The sequence below is a fragment of the Suncus etruscus genome, chromosome 6 (assembly GCF_024139225.1).
Source record: "Suncus etruscus isolate mSunEtr1 chromosome 6, mSunEtr1.pri.cur, whole genome shotgun sequence".
NCBI lineage: Eukaryota > Metazoa > Chordata > Mammalia > Eulipotyphla > Soricidae > Suncus > Suncus etruscus.
Window position 1 is genome coordinate 89,402,851 of NC_064853.1, and position 20,012 is coordinate 89,422,862.

The 20,012-nt window shown below is 33.0% G+C and overlaps 1 protein-coding gene across 7 annotated transcripts in view; it reads right to left on the reverse strand.

The window, feature by feature from the left end:
• Nucleotides 1-20,012, reverse strand: part of PEX5L (peroxisomal biogenesis factor 5 like) — a 250,961-nt gene that overhangs the window by 95,663 nt on the left and 135,286 nt on the right. For 3 of the 7 annotated variants that reach the window (XM_049775842.1, XM_049775841.1, XM_049775840.1), the window contains one exon: nt 6,031-6,135. The exons of the other annotated variants lie outside the window; for them this stretch is intronic. In XM_049775842.1, the coding sequence (XP_049631799.1) occupies nt 6,031-6,135 (105 nt within the window). The remainder of the gene's footprint in view (nt 1-6,030; nt 6,136-20,012) is intronic. 7 annotated transcript variants of the gene reach the window in all.

Below are 20,012 nucleotides of genomic sequence, written 5' to 3' on the forward strand. Positions count from 1 at the left end.
TGGGGAATCATACTTAACAATGCTCAGGATTACTCCTGACTTCATAATTTCGAGGAGGTATCTTTTCCTGTTTTGTTCGAGGGGCCATGTGTTCCAGGCACTCTTGCAAAGCATGTCTTTAGCCTACTGAGAAATCACATCATCCCCTCCAATTTGGAGATTTGAGGGAAAAATTATCATTATTAAAGGTAATAATGATAATATTAAATCATAATAATCCATTATCATTATTATCTATCATTATTAAATTTATCATCATTAAAATCAGAAGTAAAATATAACAGAAGCCAGGTAAGAATTTGTAATTAAGAGCTTCTTTTCAATTGTAATCAAAAGACTAACATTGACTCATTCTTTTAATAAATGGTGAGTAAAATATTAAGCCAATGTTTACTTTTGTTTTGTAGTCATAGTTTGTGAGTAAAATATTGACTCAAAAGCAATTTATTTATTTTATTTCACTATTATGCTTGTGTTGAACAAATGCAAATAATATCATCCAACTCTAATGAATTACAATGTAAAAATTTTCATTTATGAGTGTATCTCCTAATATCAATATTAATTTATATATTTTTAAATGTTAAATTTAATCATTATATAAGCTAAGCTACAGGGGAATATTTAACCATAATGAAAATAAGTTATTTTGCTTTTAAATGCTGCTGTATTTATAGGTTGTTTTGTAATTTGAAAATATGCTTATTTATATTTAAGTAATAATTGGTTAAGTAGTTCAATAAAAATATAGAACTAAATGTTTGTGATAACATATTACTAAATTTAGCTTCAAAAACAAAATACTCTCTGTGTCATAAAATGTGACCCATGTGAATGGTAATTCATTATTCTATAATTATTGATATAGTTTAAAACAATTTCCATATGTAAGCACTGTAAGACTTAAAGAATCATTTTAAAAAGTAAAAACTTTGGTCCAACTAAATTAAAAGTGCATGTCTCAAATTGACAGGTTATTCTAAAAATCTTTTCCTATTACCATCTTTCTACCTGATTTTAATAATGGAAAAAAAAGGGAGGGCTCTCAAACAGTGGTCAGGTTGTCAGTGGGCCACTTTTGGTAATAGTCAGCCAGCTATGCCAGATGTTTTAATATTAATGTTAAGTGATACTTTGCAGCTCACTCAGAACAATGCTGGGGTGTCTAGGACCACATTCAAGTGTTATTCTCAGGCTTCCAGGGCTACTTCCAGCAGTGTGGGGGATGAAGCATGTGGTGCTGGGAATCAATTCAAATCCTTGAACACACAAAGCATGCACCCTTAACTGTCTCTCCAGATACTATAGTTGAAAGGTTCAGGTTGCTTTGTATCTCTGAAAACCAAAACACAAAAAGTTTTTATACGTGTTTGTGCTGAAAAAATCCCTCTTATTTATAACTTTGTTAATGTTTTCATATCACTTGCTAGGTAGACTTTTGTTCACATATTTAAAATAAAGTGAGTTCTCTCTTAATCCTACTCAAATTTTAACTTGGTGCAATTTCCATAAGAGTCATTATCTTCTGAAGGAGTCACAATTGTCAAAACTAAGTTGTGATATTGTGAAAAATTCACTAATATAAAAACTAAGTTAAATGACTTAAGTCACTAAAAGACAATACAACAACATAATAAATGACCATCATGCTTTGGCTTTGAGTATTCAAGCTTTGAGAACTCTGCCTTAATCTGAAACCAGGTAGAATTAATGTCACATGAACTAACACTTGGAAAGATTCTGTGTGCTTCCCCATCACCATTGGATCAATATATGGATTCCGGTGAATCTTTTTGGAAATATAATTTTTTGCAAATGTAATGGTTTTCAGTTTTTTGGCTTGATCTGAATATCAACCAATTGACTATAAATATTTTTCTCACAGTATATTTAGGCTTATAAAATATGAATCTGTTCTTTGGGAAATGAACAGCTATTACCATTTACATTTTAAATAGTACTATATTAATGCAGGCAGAAGAACACAATTAAAGCAATTATTTTATTTAGTAATAGAAATAGAGACAAGGCCATATTTAGTAGCCTTGAGAATGTTTTTCCAATCAAGGACATTGCACTTTCTACATTTATTAGACACAAAAATATATCACTTTGGCAATATACAAGAAACAAGGATATTGGTCCAGAGAAATAGTACAACAGGCTTTGTATAATGCTTTGTCTTGCATGATCCCATATGGTCCCTTAAGACCTGCCAGGAGTGATCCCAGACTGCAGAGCCAGGAGTACTTCCTGAGCACTGCTGGGTGAGATCCCCAAACAAAACAAAACAAAACAATAAAATCCCCAAGGCTGAATTTGCAAAAAAAAAAAAAAAAAAGTTCTCTAACAGAGGCCTAAAAGATAGTACAGGAGCGATTCCAGAGCCTGTTTGATCTCCAGCACTACATGGATCCTCTGAGCATTGTAGATATAGCCGTAATGATTTTTGAGCCTGGTAAGGGTGGTCCTAATAATAGTACTGGGCACTGCAGTACCTAAAGCACTGCTGAATCTTTCATCCCTTTGAACTGAGAGTTCATTTGACCAAGAATTGCTGAGAGTCGCCCAAGGGACATCTGAGCTCTCAATTAGGAGTCCCCACACCCACCCAAAGGTCCCTAACAAAATCTAGAAATCATTGATAATTTAGACACCAAGCTCTGCAGTAAAAAGTATGGGATCTATCTTGCTAAAAAAATAATCAAGAGATGTGATTAAAACAAAAATTTCTGATGATTCCTTATAAGAGAAAAACATTTGCTAAATTAGTTTTAGTCTTATAAACAGTTACAAAATTGGCTATGATATAATCAGTCTTCTGGCATATGGTTTCCCTTCTATTCTCAGATAATATTTATTTGTACTATTCTAGTCCGGAGAACTGCTGTTCTATAGAAATATAGTCTTATAATTTTACATTTTTTGTAGTCACTTAAAAAGAGACAAAAGTGAACTTATTTTAATAATACATTTATTATAGCCTAACATGCCTAATATGATTATTTCAATATGTAATCAACATGGAAATTATAAATACAATTTTTACATTTTTTGACTGTCTTGAAAATTTTATATTGTATACCTTGACCACATTTAAATTTGGGGAGGCCATATTTCAGTAGTCAGATGTAGTTGTTGGCTATTATTGAACATCAAAGTTCTGCAAAAACTTTTTCTCAGACTTGATTCACATTTTTTCCCTTTAACTCTTTCATCAGTGTATATCTGTTTATAAAGTGTTTTTCTGATTTAAATATTATTTGAGGACAGCATGAACTTGAGATTCAATGAAGTTCCTGATAAAGTTTGTTTAGAGAGAATTAATAATTATATTAAACGGAACTATTGTGGGTCCTGAAATTTCTGAATTGAGACCAACTGATCAACTCCTATGCTTTGTTTATTGTTTCACATTTTATAAATAACTCTATCATAGCATGTTTAACTAAATATCTCCAAACGTGGTCCTAATCATAAAATAAAATAAAAATAAAACAAAAAATGCTTGAATATAAAGTAGTCTATACTTAAAATGTGTCCAATGAACAGTGACTACACAAATTTCAAGACTCTTTTAATGACTTATTCTATTTTATCAATGACAATTGTCCCAAAGACACGTTTCAGAGAGAGGCAGCAATTAGTGAGAGTTAGCCATCTCTGGAATCTGTGCATGAGCAGCTGGCATCAACATACCAGTGATGAAGATGAGTCCATGTATTCAGCAATATGTAGCACTATGTTATAGGGGCTTTACAAGAGACACTGGGACAACATGTTTAAGACACTAATACATTCACACAGGATAACAAGTAAGAATGTGGTATGGTACACGGACTGGATGTTGTGGTTGTCATGAGGAAGTACTCACTTTTTCAGATCATTCTGCTGCTTTTTGGCTTGTGCACGCCACTGGTGCATAGCAGGGAAGAAGCCACTTGTGTACAGTGGAAAAAGTATATCAACTAATAAAACTGCATTTGGCTGAGAAATAATTGTATCACAGCTGTCACTGAATTAATTCCATAAAAGTATCAACACAACAGGTGCATTACATTTTATGAATCAGAATTCTTGTTGCTGATTCATAAACTAGCCAAAATTCAACAAGAATATGAGGCATCAAAGAAATCTCTACATAATCTTCATGCAGTAATATTGTAGCTAGCACCTCAAAAAATAAAACAGTTAATGCAACACTAGACAAAGATTAGAGAAGGAGCTTGGTACACACAAATGTTCTGAGTATGAGAAAATGGTCATAATCACAATTTCTTTTCTAAATTAGAAAATAAAAAATATTTTGCATACAATTTTAAATTCCAGATTGGGTTGTGATGATGTTTCAGATACATGAAGCATATACTGATTAGCATACAGTAGTGTATGATTTTGGAGAAGCAGAATTATTGAGGACTGTATTACTAAACTGTGAAGTCTCTAATTAATCCAATACTACACAACTATGCAAACTCAAATTTGGACTGATCTTATCTACTGATTTTGTGACTCTGCCATTAACTGAGAACTCCAAGTAGTTTTCATCTTCTATATCATTTATCTCAAATACTGTGGATGAATATTTTGGTGTTGGGTTCTACAAAGCACAGAATTTTACTATCTACAATTAAGGAATTGAGATTTGGTAAATTTCGATCAAATTTCATCCCAACTAGACTGTGTGCATTGTAAACCTCCCCTCCCTTTTTCTTTCTTTTGGCAAGTGGAAGTAGTGGGGGTACATCATTGGTGGTCAGAACTTACTCCTGGCTCTATCTCGGGATAACTCCTGGGAATGCTCAGGGAAACTACATGTGGTAAGGCTGAATGAATTTGGGTCAGCCTAAAGCTGTACCCTAACTTCTATATTATCTCTCTTACCACTGGCAACATAAAATTTATCTCAAATACTGAGGATATTTAATAACTTCTTTTATTGTTCAATTTTGGTGTTATATGTTGTTATAATTATCATTACTTACAACACAGAGTTTAGAAAAAATAAAAGCACACATGTTGGCAGCAGCTGGAATGTGATAGAATATTCTAAAAATAAGTTTACATAATTTTGCTTTTCAGATAAATGCCTCTCATGACGACTCTAAATGGATATTTTCCTAATCTACACATGTTCAGATAAGTGGAAAAGAATCACTGCGTTTACTACGTTGCATAGCAGAAAATGAAATGTTTAAGATAACAATCTAATCTAAATTATAAGATAAACGCAAGTAAAATATTTTTCATTTAAGAATTTAAAACTGAGTTCCACAGAGTGGTGATGAATATATTATACATATTTATGTGGATTTTACAGGGTGTTTCAAAAGTTCCTGAGGACATACAGGATTTACAATCTCAAAGTGTCTTTGCATACAAATGCCAACTTTTTCTTTGTTTGCAATAATAAATACTGAAAATGGCCCCCTCAAGAGCTTAAAGAGGGATGATATTTTTATGGTCAAGGTCACTAAATATATGAGGGGTCACAAATGCCATTTTTCTGCACGGGGTTCAGGGACTTCTGGCTCATTCCTGTAAATAAGCTTTCCACATAAATATGTATAGACATATGTAGTATGCATACTCACAACATAAATATATTTAACATTTAAGAAAATTTAGATAGTCTACTGGTAAACTGACATATGTATAAAATATAATTTATATTTATTCATAGGAATTTGTTTTGTTTTTCAAATGTAAGTTTAAATTCTTGTTTCTTTCCAAAAGTTGTTAACAAGACTCCTTTATAAGGAAGCAGTATATCTTACTTGCACAAATATTTTGTTTTAAACTACAGTTGAGTAATAAAAGTTAATATTCACAAATAACTAAATGGTGTAAAAATTTCTTTAGCATTTTGGTTTTCATTTTATCTTGATAATTGTTTCGTTGAAACTGTGCTTTATAAAAAAATTGTTTCAAGTTAATGTTTTTTTTTTTTTTTTGGGCTAGTTAATAATCACAATGTCTGATATCTTAACATATGTCAGCTTCCTACAGAAACCCTATGGGTCTGCCCACCTGTGATGTCATAGTTAGGAGGGGCTTTTCTTCGGCAGACTCCGCCCTCGGTATCTCCTTCATCACCATGGCAACAGCCTTATCTGCCGCCCTAGAGCCTTTTCCCTATAACAGTGAAATCAACAATGACTCGTGTCAGGAGAAATCTTGAACTTAATATTTATTACAAGATATTCTAATGTTTAAAGAGAAATCCAACATAAATGAAGAGGTAGGCTGCTGCAACTGAATCTTGAGGCTTTGGGCTGAGGAGAAAACACAAAATCTGAAAAAAGATTATTTGTGAAGTTGTAGTTAGCTTGATGGCTGATATATTATATTTAATTTTAACATAGTATTTTATATGTGTTATATTTTAAGGCAATTTACATGAAATGAACATAATTTTAGGAGTATACATTTAAAAGCATTAGGGATTGTCTATTTTGCTCACTTACTCATTACAAAATCATTAAATATTTTGGAAGACATTGAGAAGCCTGGGATAGTGATTAGAATCCGAGTTGGCCTCACATGGAAAGGTTTTGTGCTGAGTAATGTCTGCATCTGCCATTTTGAGTGATTTGGGCATAAAAAGAATAAAAGCGTCACAAATCTTCCAAAATTCTTCAGTGGCCCAACATCATAGAAATATAACCAGTTTGTCTTGTAAAACAAAAATAAAATTGTGGGGAAAAAAATCCAATGATCAATATCAGGCCAAATAATCTTATTAGAGCTAAATTTCTTTTATTTGGACAATTACATAAATCCAGAGGTAAATGAATGATGTTTAATAATTAAACACTGAAATATATGTACATATACATTTTGGCCTAGTTCTTGTAGAATTATGGACTATAAAGAAATATGCTAGATTTTTATTTTTCTTTTTAAATTACATCACTAAGTTTTTTGATAGTAAATATGGCACAATGGAGGAAACAACATATCACTTATCCAACTCAATCGGAAAGATCTCATACTATGTAAAAATTAAATAATACTTAAACATTTTTAAAATAAAACAAGAAATTTTCATTTTCTCAGGTCTGTGGAAACAGCCTTCCTGGATAAAATAGTTTTGTACTAAGCACATATGAATATATGTGTTGCACATCTACTTAAAACAGTATTGTAGCATAAAGAGATATCATAAGCAAAAAAAACCCCAAAACCCCCAAACCAAAAAAGGAACCTCTGGGGTCCATAGTCTGAATGGGAATAAGAGTTGGGTAATATTAACTCCATAGATTGATAACTCTTCATAGTTTCAATGCAATGAGAAAGGTTAGAATGACATTTTTATGTGGGTATTACATAGGGTTTTATGTATTTTTGAAGGATCATTTGCTCTAAGAAGCAAAATGTTATTCATTTCCTCAGGTATTGCCTTCCTACAGTGGTAGTTTGTTATTTGTGAAAATATAGAAAGACTTTCTGAAAAGTTTCTAGATTTTAAAATGTGTGAATCTTTTCACAATGCTGAAAGTTTGTCTTTCTGGTTTGTTTTGACATAATAACTGGAACAAATTAATGATAATGTATTATTCCCATGAGGGAATATCAATTACTAGACACTTTATTCAGCAGATATAACCAAAGCAAATTTCATATGTTTTCTGAAAGGGTTATTGGTCACAATACCTAGAGTAATGGATATCAGGAACAATAAAGGGAATGAATTATTTACTTCATAGAACATTGGGGTTTATAATAATTCCATGTTTTTTTGGTTAATGAAGCAATGTGAATTTGTTAACCAAAAGATGTTATATATCTGAATTAAGGAAAAAATTTGTTATGTCATTATTAAACTATTTGACTTTCTCAAAATAAAAAATTATTTGGATGAAACATTACATAGTATAAGCTTAGTGTACTTTTTATAAACTATACTCATTTACATACTAAATTTACAGACTAAAGGTTTTATAAATATCTTTGCAGCTTTGTTTTTCAGAAGCGTAAATTGTTTGTGAGGAATTCTTTCCATGCTCCAAGAAATTTGAATAATACAGCAATAAAGAAAGTGGCATGCTTAGAATTTAAATTCCTAGTATATTTAAAAATAACAAATCTAATGTCACAAGGTATAATGAAAAGAAAAACTCAGACTCTTCTTGAGCTAAGGAAAAATGCAATTGATAAGCATCTCAAAATTTTTGAATCAATACTTCAATATTCCATTATTTGAAATGCTACCAATCCATAAACTACAGAGAGGTATTTTCACATGTGCAACTATAATAGCTAGAGTTAGCAACGGACATGCCATTTCACTAAAACAAAAACAAAAACAAAACAAAAATTAGTCCTTTCATGCTGAACTCTAGAATAAAGCAGTGGTCAGCTAGAAAGGATGTATAATAAACACATGCGGTGCTTTTTATTTCTTGCAGAAAAACCCACCAAAGCCAGGGTCAGGTCACTTTTTTGAAGACAGTGCCACTTTTTCTTCAAGGTTACACCTACTACCTGAAAAGAGGCATGACACCTGTGTTAGTGCCCGCTAGCAAGGTTTTTTTGTTATAGCCTGTTGACTTTTCAGATATTACCCCACGCACCTCCGTGTTTTACAAGGGTGGTGTAGTCCGACAACAGACGGGAAGTCTACAGCAGTGACAGCTCCATGCGTCCAGATACAGTGTCTAAAACCACTGCCAAACCCAGTGAGCATTCTAATCTATCAAAGCACGCTTTCTCCCAGATTGAATCGCCTCTTCCACCTGGTATCTTAAAATCAAGCTGTGTTCTTTCTGACTCGTCCATTTATCTTGTGGATAATGCACTTGGACTTCAGAACCTGGCTGATAATTGATTTGGCAATTCATGAAACTATACAACTTTGCTTCTCAGCAAGTCTGGAGCTCTGACAGTAATGCAACTGTGCAGGATCTTTTTCTTTCCTTCTTTGAAGACAGAAGTTTAAAAATATTGCAAGAACTATATACCCATGATTATTCAAATTCTGAATTCAATTGCTTTAACAGACTCATATCAGAGGGTCAATATTAATCTATTATCTGAAACACACAAAGACAGCAAAAAGAAATACTCTGAACATAAGATGATTTAGATGACATTCAACCTGTATATTTCCATATCATTCTTAGCAACAACAGAAGAGTAAAATTTTATAAGCTGATTATCACATTCTGACACCTTTTAGAAATGAATTATAGTTCATTTCTATTAAGTAATAGTTAAAGTTCAAAGCCCCACTTCTGCCTGTATATTTCTACATCATTTTTAGCAATAACAGCAGAAATTAAATTAAATTAAATTGAATCCTCGTAATTAAAGTTCAAAACCCACTTCCTTGTTAAATTTCTTTTTGTTTGTGTTATATATTTTAGGGTTCCTTGTGGTACTCGTTCCAGACTCTGCACTCATAAATCACTCTTGGCGGGTCAGCATATCATATGGGATACCTGGGATCAAACCTGGGTAGGCCACATGAAATACAAGTGCCTTACTCACAGTACCATCATTCCTGTCCCATTTTTAATTTCTTAAGATATTTTGACTAAAAAAGCAGAATCTTCATAGAGAAATTTCTACTTTTTCTTGGCCCTTTGCCATAGATAACTGCAGAAAATTAAAATTCTCCATTTTATCATTATTAAATCCTCTAGTGGATTATATACAACAGTAGCTTTTGACCAAATTAAAAATGCTTGCAATTCATCATTTCCTTATTCACTTCTACTATAGGACAAGACATTCACAAATGAAAGATAACAAATAGCCTAACAAAATTTTTTGTCTCCTCTCTCTTTTAAAACATAGAATTTACTAAACAATTTGAACATAGAAATCACAAGATCTTCTCAGGCAAGACACCAAGCTGAGAGGTTACCAGATGTCACCAGATGGAGGAGGCATTGGCTCCAAGTGTGTGTTTCAAGGAAGGGGAACTAATCTAATTGGAGACACTATGATGGTTGGGCACTCGGCTAACGATTTTATGAATTTCAGCTTATTTGATCTTAGGAGAGCTCTTTAGAGTCTATATTACTATCTTTGCTAAAATTCTGGTTAGACACAGTATTATTTGGTCAAGTCCTTGCAACTAGAATGTGGCTGAGCCAGGGAGAGATCCAGACCTACTTCCTTTTCTGCCATCAACATCCTTCAAGAGAGGTCAGGCTCTCCCATGCTGCTCACTGCCAGTTCATACAGATTGGTCATATGATACAGGTTAGGGGTGCAGCGACATCTTAACATAATCACAGAGTTAAGATCTAAATTAAGAGAGCTCCAGTAATAAAACAGGGAGCTTGCCTTGTATGTGGTTGACCCAGGTTTGATCCTCAGGACCCTCTGTTTCTCTGGGAAGTGATCCTTAAGCATAAAGCCAAGAGTAAGCTCTGAGGATAGTTGATAATAGGCCCGAAAGAAAAATCAAACAATTTAACTATTTTTTGAGAAGTATTTATTTGGTCTGGAACAGTCAATTAGCTATAGACACCCATAATCAGATTTATAAGTGTATCTTTTGGGAGGACAAGGAAGAAGTCAAAACCAAGAGTACTGGGACCAGAGCAGTGGTGCGAGCCGTAAAGCGTCTGCCTTGTGCGCTAGCCTAGGATGGACCGCAGTTCGATTCCCCGCAGTCCCACATGGTCCCCCAAACAAGGAATGATTTCTGAGTGCATAGCCAGGCGTAACCCCTGAGCATCACCGGCTGTGGTCAAAAACAAAAACAAAAACCCAAACAAACAAACAAACAAAACCAAGAGTACTCAGGGATTATTTCTGTGGGGGTTGGGGGGAAATACATGGTACAAGAGAATCAACTAGTGTTGGCCATACGAGGCAAGCACCTAATCCTCTGTACTATAGTTCTGGAACTATAAGCCTATTTTTTAATAAAAATCTTTTTGTCTTTTCTATCTTCAAGAAAAATGAGCCTAAGCATTTCATTACACAGAATTTCATCAAATTCTGTTGATGTTAAATGCTTATAAATTAGGATGCCTCTAATTTTCACTAAATGCTAATCCAATGCTCTCAACAACCATTTTTACTTAGATTTTCCTGAGATAGATTTGGTTTCAAGTAATATTGAAAATACTTCATAATTCCAGAGTCCATTCATTAGCAACTTTCTAGTTGCAGATTCCATTATTGATACCACGAAGTTTCTAATTCAAACTTCATGTTTTTATCATTACTTATCAATAAGAACCCTCAGTGCCTATTAGAGATTAAAAACAATGGTGGTAATTAGGGGAAAAGTAAAGACTACAATGCTAAACATCTCTGATAACCACAAATTATATAAAGTTAATCTAAATAATAGCTTTCCTTTTGATTACCAAAATTAAATATAATTGCCATAATTGTCAAAAGTAACAAAAACATTGCCAAATTGATTAAAATAATAAAATAAAGTAACAACTCTGATTCATATTTAATATAAACCAATTTATGTTGAACAGTTCTTTAACATGAACTTTTATTAAAATAACAAGGACTTATATATAACATGTTTTAGGATAAAAAATTTCAAGGCAAACTACCATCAAGCTTACAAAACAAATGTATTGAATATATTTCTTTATTGTATATAAACAAATGCTTGCCACATATATCATCTTAGCAACATTGCAATTAAAATAATATTGTTTTGAATATGCAAAATTATTATATATATTTTAAATTTTGGACCCTTGGCTTATATGCATCTGTAGAAAACAATGCTAAAGGCTAATTTCTGATGATGGTTCTCATTTCTCACATGCAGAATCATTGATAACCTTTTTATTCAAGAAGGGAAATGAAATCTACTGTTATGCTTTTTAAAATCACAACATGGAAAAATGTCAGGTAACTCTTCCCTGTATCCTCTGAATATTGGATGCCTGCCTACCTTATTGTGTCTATTCCCAATTAAATGTGTTTTTTTGGTTTCTCCCAACACTGAATGGCATTCAAACTATACTAATTCTATCAGTTATATATACACACTTATTTAAACTCATATTCCAATTCACAAGAGTGTTCAATAAATTTTTTAAATGGTACAATTATAATTCATTGTGATACTAGTCAATCCTGGTTTCTAATCATCCTGAAGAAGCACAGATCTAAATATAATTGGGAAACAAGGCCAAGCTCTTAACTAGATATTGCTGTGTGAAATTCACAAGTCATAATGAATCCACAATTTTTTCAGTGGTATGTTTATAACTGGAAATAATGTGATTTCTGATGCCTTCCTAAAGGTAGTCAAGTTGCAGTAATGATTTTAGTGTCTTGTTGTTTTAGCTATGATAATATATAAATATGATAACATTTGATATATACTCTTTTTTTTAATAAAAAGGGCATTTGATCTCTTTGTTCTATGTTAATGAGAAAAGATAATATTACCAAATTAAAAGGTCTCAAATATGTGTGATGCTTCTCTTTATTTCTGTAGGGCTCACTGGATATTTAATTTGACATTTATTTTTGTATTGTTAAGGTGTTTCAATTACCTTTTTCAAGTCCTCTCTCAAACCGAGGCTGATAGCCACTAGAAGGACTCCGCCCATTTTCAGCATATTTTTGTTCTTTTTAAAATTATTTTTGCTTAATCTTTACCCCATTCTATTGCTTTTCTTTCCCCCAAACAAAACCACATAACTCGATTTATCTAGCTTAGCCTCTCAAATAGAGGGAGAAACAAGGGAGGGCACCAGGACCAAACAGATGTATAATCACTGATAGTAAGCTAGACAAAGAGGGGACCACCTACTCTAGCAGCCTAGGGGGTGATGGTGGGAGATATGGGTTGCAGAAAGAGAACGGGGAAGGGGGGGGGACAAATTTGGTGGTGGGTATTCTCCTGATTCAATGTTAAATGTACCTAAAATACTAATGTGAAAGATATGTAAGCCACATGATCAAAATAAAAATTTTAAAAAAATGGTAGAGATCAAATACAGGCCTCATGCATGTAAAATGAGCATACTTGTTCACAGAGCTATTTTCCAGGTCAGTGAGAAAATAAATTTTAGCAACCTTTAATTTGTTCTATGTAATTAAAATGTTTATTCTTACCTTAAACAAAAAAAAAGCCTCAAATATGATGATTAGATCATTTCTTGTGACTTAATTTTTGACTTAAGTATATATTAAATATGCTGTTATTGAAATTAAGTCGATAAATTCATTAATATATAATAAAATAGAATTTATAGTATTTATTTTCATATTACAGGAGGAATACTAACTAGCTAGCAATTGAACTTGTGTCCTTTATGTAAGTTTTCAGACAAATTCTGATAATTTATGAACCAGTTTGTTCCTCAATCACCAAAAGCTTTAGTTGTGATGATAAAACTTAGGAAAAGTAGAATATAAAAACTAGGCCAAATTTACAAGCTACTGAAGAAAAAGTCTATCTGCCTGACTTCTCTGAAATAGCTCGAAGAGAAAAATCAAAGCTTTGGGAATTACTTCTCTAAAATTTTGGATCAGACTTTGGCAGATATTTTATTTGATGGCCCTGAAGAGACCATCATAAATGTATGAGTTGGTTTGTTTCTCAGGCATCCCAGTTCCTTGAAAGAAAATTCTCTTTCAAGAGAAGGATAGTATAGAGAGGGATAGTATAGAGAGACCTTGGAGCTGAGAGCACCAGTTAGTGGATGGCCAGGTGTGGGAAAGATGATTCTTAGTAACAGAAGCAGTCTGAACTGTCATGAGTAGGACCATGACTTAGATAAATGTGTTAGTGATCTAAGTTAGTTGGGCTCTGTTTTGGTAAACCCGGGGGAGTAAGGAATTCAGGATTTGATACCCGGAAAGAGTTTCTGTCCTTTTGTGACCTTAGGTAGACAGCTAAGATTTTTCTTAGCTAAGAGTAAGAATAGTACTAATAACTGCCTCACTTCTTTGCAGGGATTTTGTGATGATCCAATAAATAATAAATAATATGTAAAATTGAGCACACAACATAGTCTAATAATTCTATAAATCAACAAATCCCTATTATCTGAGTAAATTATTTTCCAACTATACTCGGTAGTCTATAGTATATGAAAGGACTATTTATTATTTTGAAAGTGTAATTTGATAATACTATACTATAATGAAATGAAAATGATTAATAGACTTTACCTAACAATAGATATTCAAGGCAAGCTTGGCTATGATCCATACAAAGAGCAGCTGCAAAACTTTGAGGTACCATAGATTGCTAATGTATCCACAGACTATTATTATACTCTAGGATTAATAAATATATGGCCATATTAGGAAACCTAGTCAAGAAAGTTATATGATTATATTAAAAATGATGACCTTCAACTTTCAGTCTACAGAGGGAATCAACAGAGAAGGCTTACTATGGTTGAAATAATTTCAGTAGTTATTAAAGTATGTATATTTGCTGATAATTAGTTCACTGATTTGATAAATCCTAAGTACATATTATGCTCATATCTTTTTCTTAATTATTAAGGAAAATGAAGTTTGGCAGATCAATTCATGACAGTGTTGGGTCATTTTTTAAAATAATTTTCTAATTCTTCTATGCCTATAAACTGTGTCCAAAGTTACTGTAATCAGTTTGAAGAACAATTTGATAAAATAAATTTTAAGTTGTTTATTGTTTTTCTCAATTCATTAAACTGGATTCTTTATTACTCTCTACATTTTTCAACTCTTGGATATAGATCAAAAGATAAAACTAAGATTAAAAAGTTGTCTGAGCTCACTTCAATTCTTCTAATAATGCATTATAGTCTTCTAGGTTGAAAAATAGAAGTAACTACATAATACCACATGTAATATATCATTACACAAGCTAAAATTGATGTAAATTTCAGATAAGTGCTAGGTGTATAGAAAAAATTAACATTTAAGATCTCAGTTATTGCCACATCAACATATTATTAAAATTTTATTAAACCTTGAAAGGTTTCTTTCAAGCTAGCCATATAAAAATAAAATTGAGGAACCAAAAAGAAGTTCAGTGGTAAGGTACTTGCTTTGTACACAGCCAACAGGGTTTATACTCTGGCACCACATATGGTTCTCTGACCATTTCTAAGCCCAATCCCTCACTCAGAATCATATCCAGGAATAAATCCTGAGCACTACTAGGTGTACCTCTCCTCGGACCTCTCCCCACTCTTTTAAAAGATCCTGCATTGAAGGTAGCTCAAAATGAGTTAAATTTATCATAATTTGTTTACTGGAATTTACCATTACTCTCTTCTCCCATGAATCAAGAATCCTGTTTCTTCTAATTACTATGGTTGGCTAAAAGAAATAAACACTAGGTAATCTAGTTAATTTAATTTTCAAAAAGATATCTAAGCAAAGTAGGTAAGGGGCATGCCTGAGGGTGGCAGATAAGAGATAAAAGAAAGTCCCTTAAGTAGTTAACACCCTTTATTGCCTTTTCAACTATACCCAGACAGGGCAGGACAATAGAGATTCTCATATGTACAAGTGGCAATGGCTAGAGACAGGGAAGCCAATAGGAGAGGAACCTTCTGAATTATAGTCCTATAGAGGCCCAGACACAGATTACAGAGCAGCAAACATCTCAAGAGGCTATAGGTTATAGGGTCCCAGCTGCAGATTTTAGTCTAGGAAAGTATACATTGTATAGAGAACATCATAGGGATAAGACCAGATCCAAATAGTAGAGGTAGGCAAATGGTACACAGAGAAAGAAGTAAGTCAAAGACATCATAATCTGGATCAAGTATCAATGGACAAAATGAATGATGTAAATTTGTACTTAGAAGTATGATAGAAGAGGCATGGACAATGGAGAAGGTCCTGAATTTACCTAACTTAAACTGTATAATAAATTTTAACTTCTTAACTTCTTTAAGCAATACATTTTTGTATGTAAATTTTTCATACAATTCTCAAGAATGCATTAGTTTAGGAATAAATGCACTTCTGCATTAACACAGTCGCTTGTAGTCTCTTCAGGTAAAACAATATAACCTCAATCTTCCCATAAAATTTTGTATTTTATAAAAAATTAAATTAGACAAGCTCTTTTCCTCCCTAAATTTGATTATAAAACCATGTTTACCTAGTTGTTCATAACACAGATATTTTAGGCATTAAACATTCAAACACCAATTTTATGCTCTTCTCTTGACTCATATCCGCAATCTCCCATCCACCACAATAGCCTGTCTCCATTCAGGCACAAACAAATTTGTTCATGTTGTTGTAACAACACAAAGGCAAATGGAATTACCAAATTTAGAGTAACACAGTCAATTTGAAATAATATATCTTCCCATGGTGTTACTAAAGTTACTAAGGATTTACTGGGCTGTGGTTTATTCTAGTTGAGTCTTCTGTGTTACCGTTTAGGCTCATTGAGCTTGGTAGATTACTATGTTGCATTACTATCATATTTCCTGTGATACAACTGGGCTGACACTAATATAAGATCTTGAGGAGTCCCATGGTTGCATACAACTGCACAGCCAGGATTTATATATCTAAAACAAATTTGGTGGCATGTAAGTTTGAGAACGTTAAGTCACAGAACTGCACGGAGAGTGTAGGTACCGTAGGTCAGGCAGAAAAGGGAATCTGCATCCTTCACCCCTTTTCTGCGAATGCTACACAAATAGCAGCCATACTGGACTACCTGGAACATATCATCAGCCATTATTTTCTTTTGGAGCTTGGTGGAGGAGCAGGGCCATTTATCTACTAGAAAGATGATGATGGTGATCATGTCTTCTGAATATTCTGGTGTTGGGGTGGGTACAGGGAGGGTTGGCTCAATCCCATTTCATAAGAAATGACCCTGAGATTTTAGCGCTATAATCAGATCTTACCTGAAAGGAATTAGCTGCTCATTTGATTTCAATTGTAGAACTGGGCTTTTCTGTTGGAGGGTGTAGGGTATGGCAATGAGCTGCTGTATTTCATACAGAAAGAAATGTGCCCCATGCCCACCCCTTGAGAGAATGCCACAGAGGTATCAGCTAAATCCAGACTATAGCGGAAGTATAGGAGGCCATTGAGCCAATCCTCCCTGCACGCACCTTGCCACCATAATACCTAAAGATATCTACCCACTGCAACCATCTTTCTGGTAGAAAAACAGCCTGGCTCCTCCACCAAGCTCCAAAAGCAAACAAGCTCATTTGAAGGTTTCTAAAAATTCCAAGTTATGACCCTTAATCAATATGTATTCAACTCATCTCTAGAAATCACACGAAGACTCTTTGGTAAGGGAAAATTCCTTAATAGTTGTTATGTTTCTAATATTTCTTTTCCTAAAAAATTAAGTACAGTACATTGTATTAAATTATGTAGAATAAGGTGCTAATACATTTTAGAGAGAGTTGTCACTAAAAGATATTTTCCCTTTAGTTAAACTTGATGAGATAAAAATTTCAATTAATTAGAACACTTAAATGCCCCCGAGTGTTCAGTTTAATTGAAACCTTCTAATGTTCACTTAAAATATGAAGATTTACTTTTAATTTCTTACATTTAAACACAGTTTTCTCCCAAATGCTGCCATCAAGGACATAGAAAAATCAATTATATTAAAGGCTTTCTACTTTTTCCTATAGTGTAACACTGGAAATCTCAGTTACTTTTAATACTAACATATATTACTACATATGTTCAATACAATTCCCTATATATTTAAATTTTGGTGAATTTATCCAACAGTCATATTTTCTTGTCTTTTCTGACCTAAATTTATTGTAAATGCATTTTAAGAGATTTTTAAATTTCAGTAAAAAACCCAATGCAGCCTATTAGTAAAAAACCAAGGTAGCCAAACTTAGAAATTCTGGAAATGTTTCTGCTGCCTGACCTTTATTTAAAACAGGCTTAGAAGTATTCTGATCTTTGAAAGGTGAAAATAAAATAGTGCTTCAACTTTTTTCTCACCTAAATATAGTTAATTTCTTAGAGATTTAACTAGAAATAGAAACATCTTGAATGTGAATATCTTATTCTTTTATTGGCTTTAGTAGAATAATAAACAAATTATGTTACCATAAAGGTAGAGGGTTTTTGTTTTGTTTTGTTTGTTTTGTGCTACACTCAGTGGTTCTCAGGTTACTTCTGTCTGGCACTAAGGAATCACTCCTGGTGGGCTTGGGGAACCCTATGGGATGCTGGGGATCAAACTGGGGTATTTAACTGGAATTTAACTGGCATTCCTTTTATTTATTTATTTAATTTTTGGAATTCCTTTAATTTTAAACCTACTATTTATATCTCCTTTAAATAGTAAGATAGAATTTTACATATTTGCTTTTAGTTTAAATTATGTGTATGTTGGTGAGTTAATTTTTTATATAATTCAAGCTGGGTAAATAATTTTAATTGTTCTTCATTTCTTTACAACCTTGCTATCTTTAATACTATAGCTTTACTCTACATGATATTTGTGATTTCAAAGGCAAGAATTAGCATTCTTTGCAAATAAAGAGTAAGAGCTTACAAAATGTACACAGAATGGACCCTTTAACATAGTTTTGGAAAACTGATGTCTCATGAAGTGCAAGCAAGGCTCTTAGGATATCGTCTTATTACAGAGTTGAAACTTACTCAGAGGATATTCTTAATTGTAAGAGATGTTTGACTTACTAGACTGTTCTTAAGGGAAGGTGTTTTTGATGTCAGTAAAAAAGGCTTGAAGCATCTTTTCCATGTTTTTTTTTCTTACAGTTGCCATTCACTAGTCCTTAGGTATGATTCACCATGCCAAAGATGTATAGATATAAATGTTGCATTTCTGTGGACTGTGGTCTTCACCTTAAATGTTCATCTTATCTCATTGAATTTGATATATTCTTCCAGCTTCAGCTCAGTCATCAGTATTTTGCTACAATTAGAGTCTTGTGGATACTGCTGTTTAAATGATAGTTTTTTTAAATGAATATTTGGTTGTAAGCAGACATGAATGGACAGGAGAATCCTACCTGAGGTTTCTAGTATACGAAGGTTTTACAAGTGTGAATCAAGCTTCTTGCCAATCTTCTCCATCAGTATCTCAGGTAGCATCTAAGACTGTCTCGTGGCTAAAAATGTAATGGTGCCATTACTAGTGATGTTTAAAGCTACTTTGTTGTCATCTTAAACTCAAAAAGAAAGGTTCACATAAATAATCCAGCACTTTTTAAAAATATGTTCTATGAAGTTCTTTGTAGGGTGGTAGAAATCATGTTTACTTTGAATGAAAATATAGTAGAATTTAGAAAAAGTAGAATGGCAAGATGGTTGGCTAAAATTCATGCGCATAATTTTTTTTTAAATTGGTGGTAATTTAGTTCTTTCCTCAATCCTCCTACCCTTCCAGTTATATCTCCAAACTTTCAGTGACATCTGCTAGGAACACAAATACATTCTGTAATATGCAGCAATTCTGCTTTTTAATTGAGGAATGGAGCCAAGTTCCACATTTATATTGACAAGGTGTTGAGGAGAGACATTGTTTTGTTCAGTGCAATACACAAGACTACTCTTACTGTCCCAGACTAGATATTCAAAAATTTGTTGAGTACATTTAGAAAAATATCTACAAACAGTCCTGATAAAGCAGATGCAGGAGCCAGAGAATATAGCATCCCTCAAGCTCGCAAAAATCTTGCTAAGTGGTGTGAGGATGGAGAGGTATTGCTTTCATAGCACAGGACTACTTTGAGTAAATCTTACCTTCATCCTAATACTCAGGGAGACCCAGATAGCACAGAGGTCAAATTAAAAAAAAAAAGAAGAATAAAACTATACCTATAATCAAAGATGCTTTAAGGAAGGACTACAGTTATGTTCAGTCATATTAACTTAGTTCCGAGAGATAAGCAGGAAAGTCATTCAAAATTTGAAGATTATTGGGAAAAGTTGAAAATGGCACTATTTTATAAAGTGGAAATATAGTGATTATGTGTTCTGCCTAGAGGAAGGCAGAGATTATTTGTCTGGTTTCTAGGTTAAACAATTTCCTGAGCAAAATGAGAAAGAGAAACAAAGAAAGTATTGGCATCACCCCT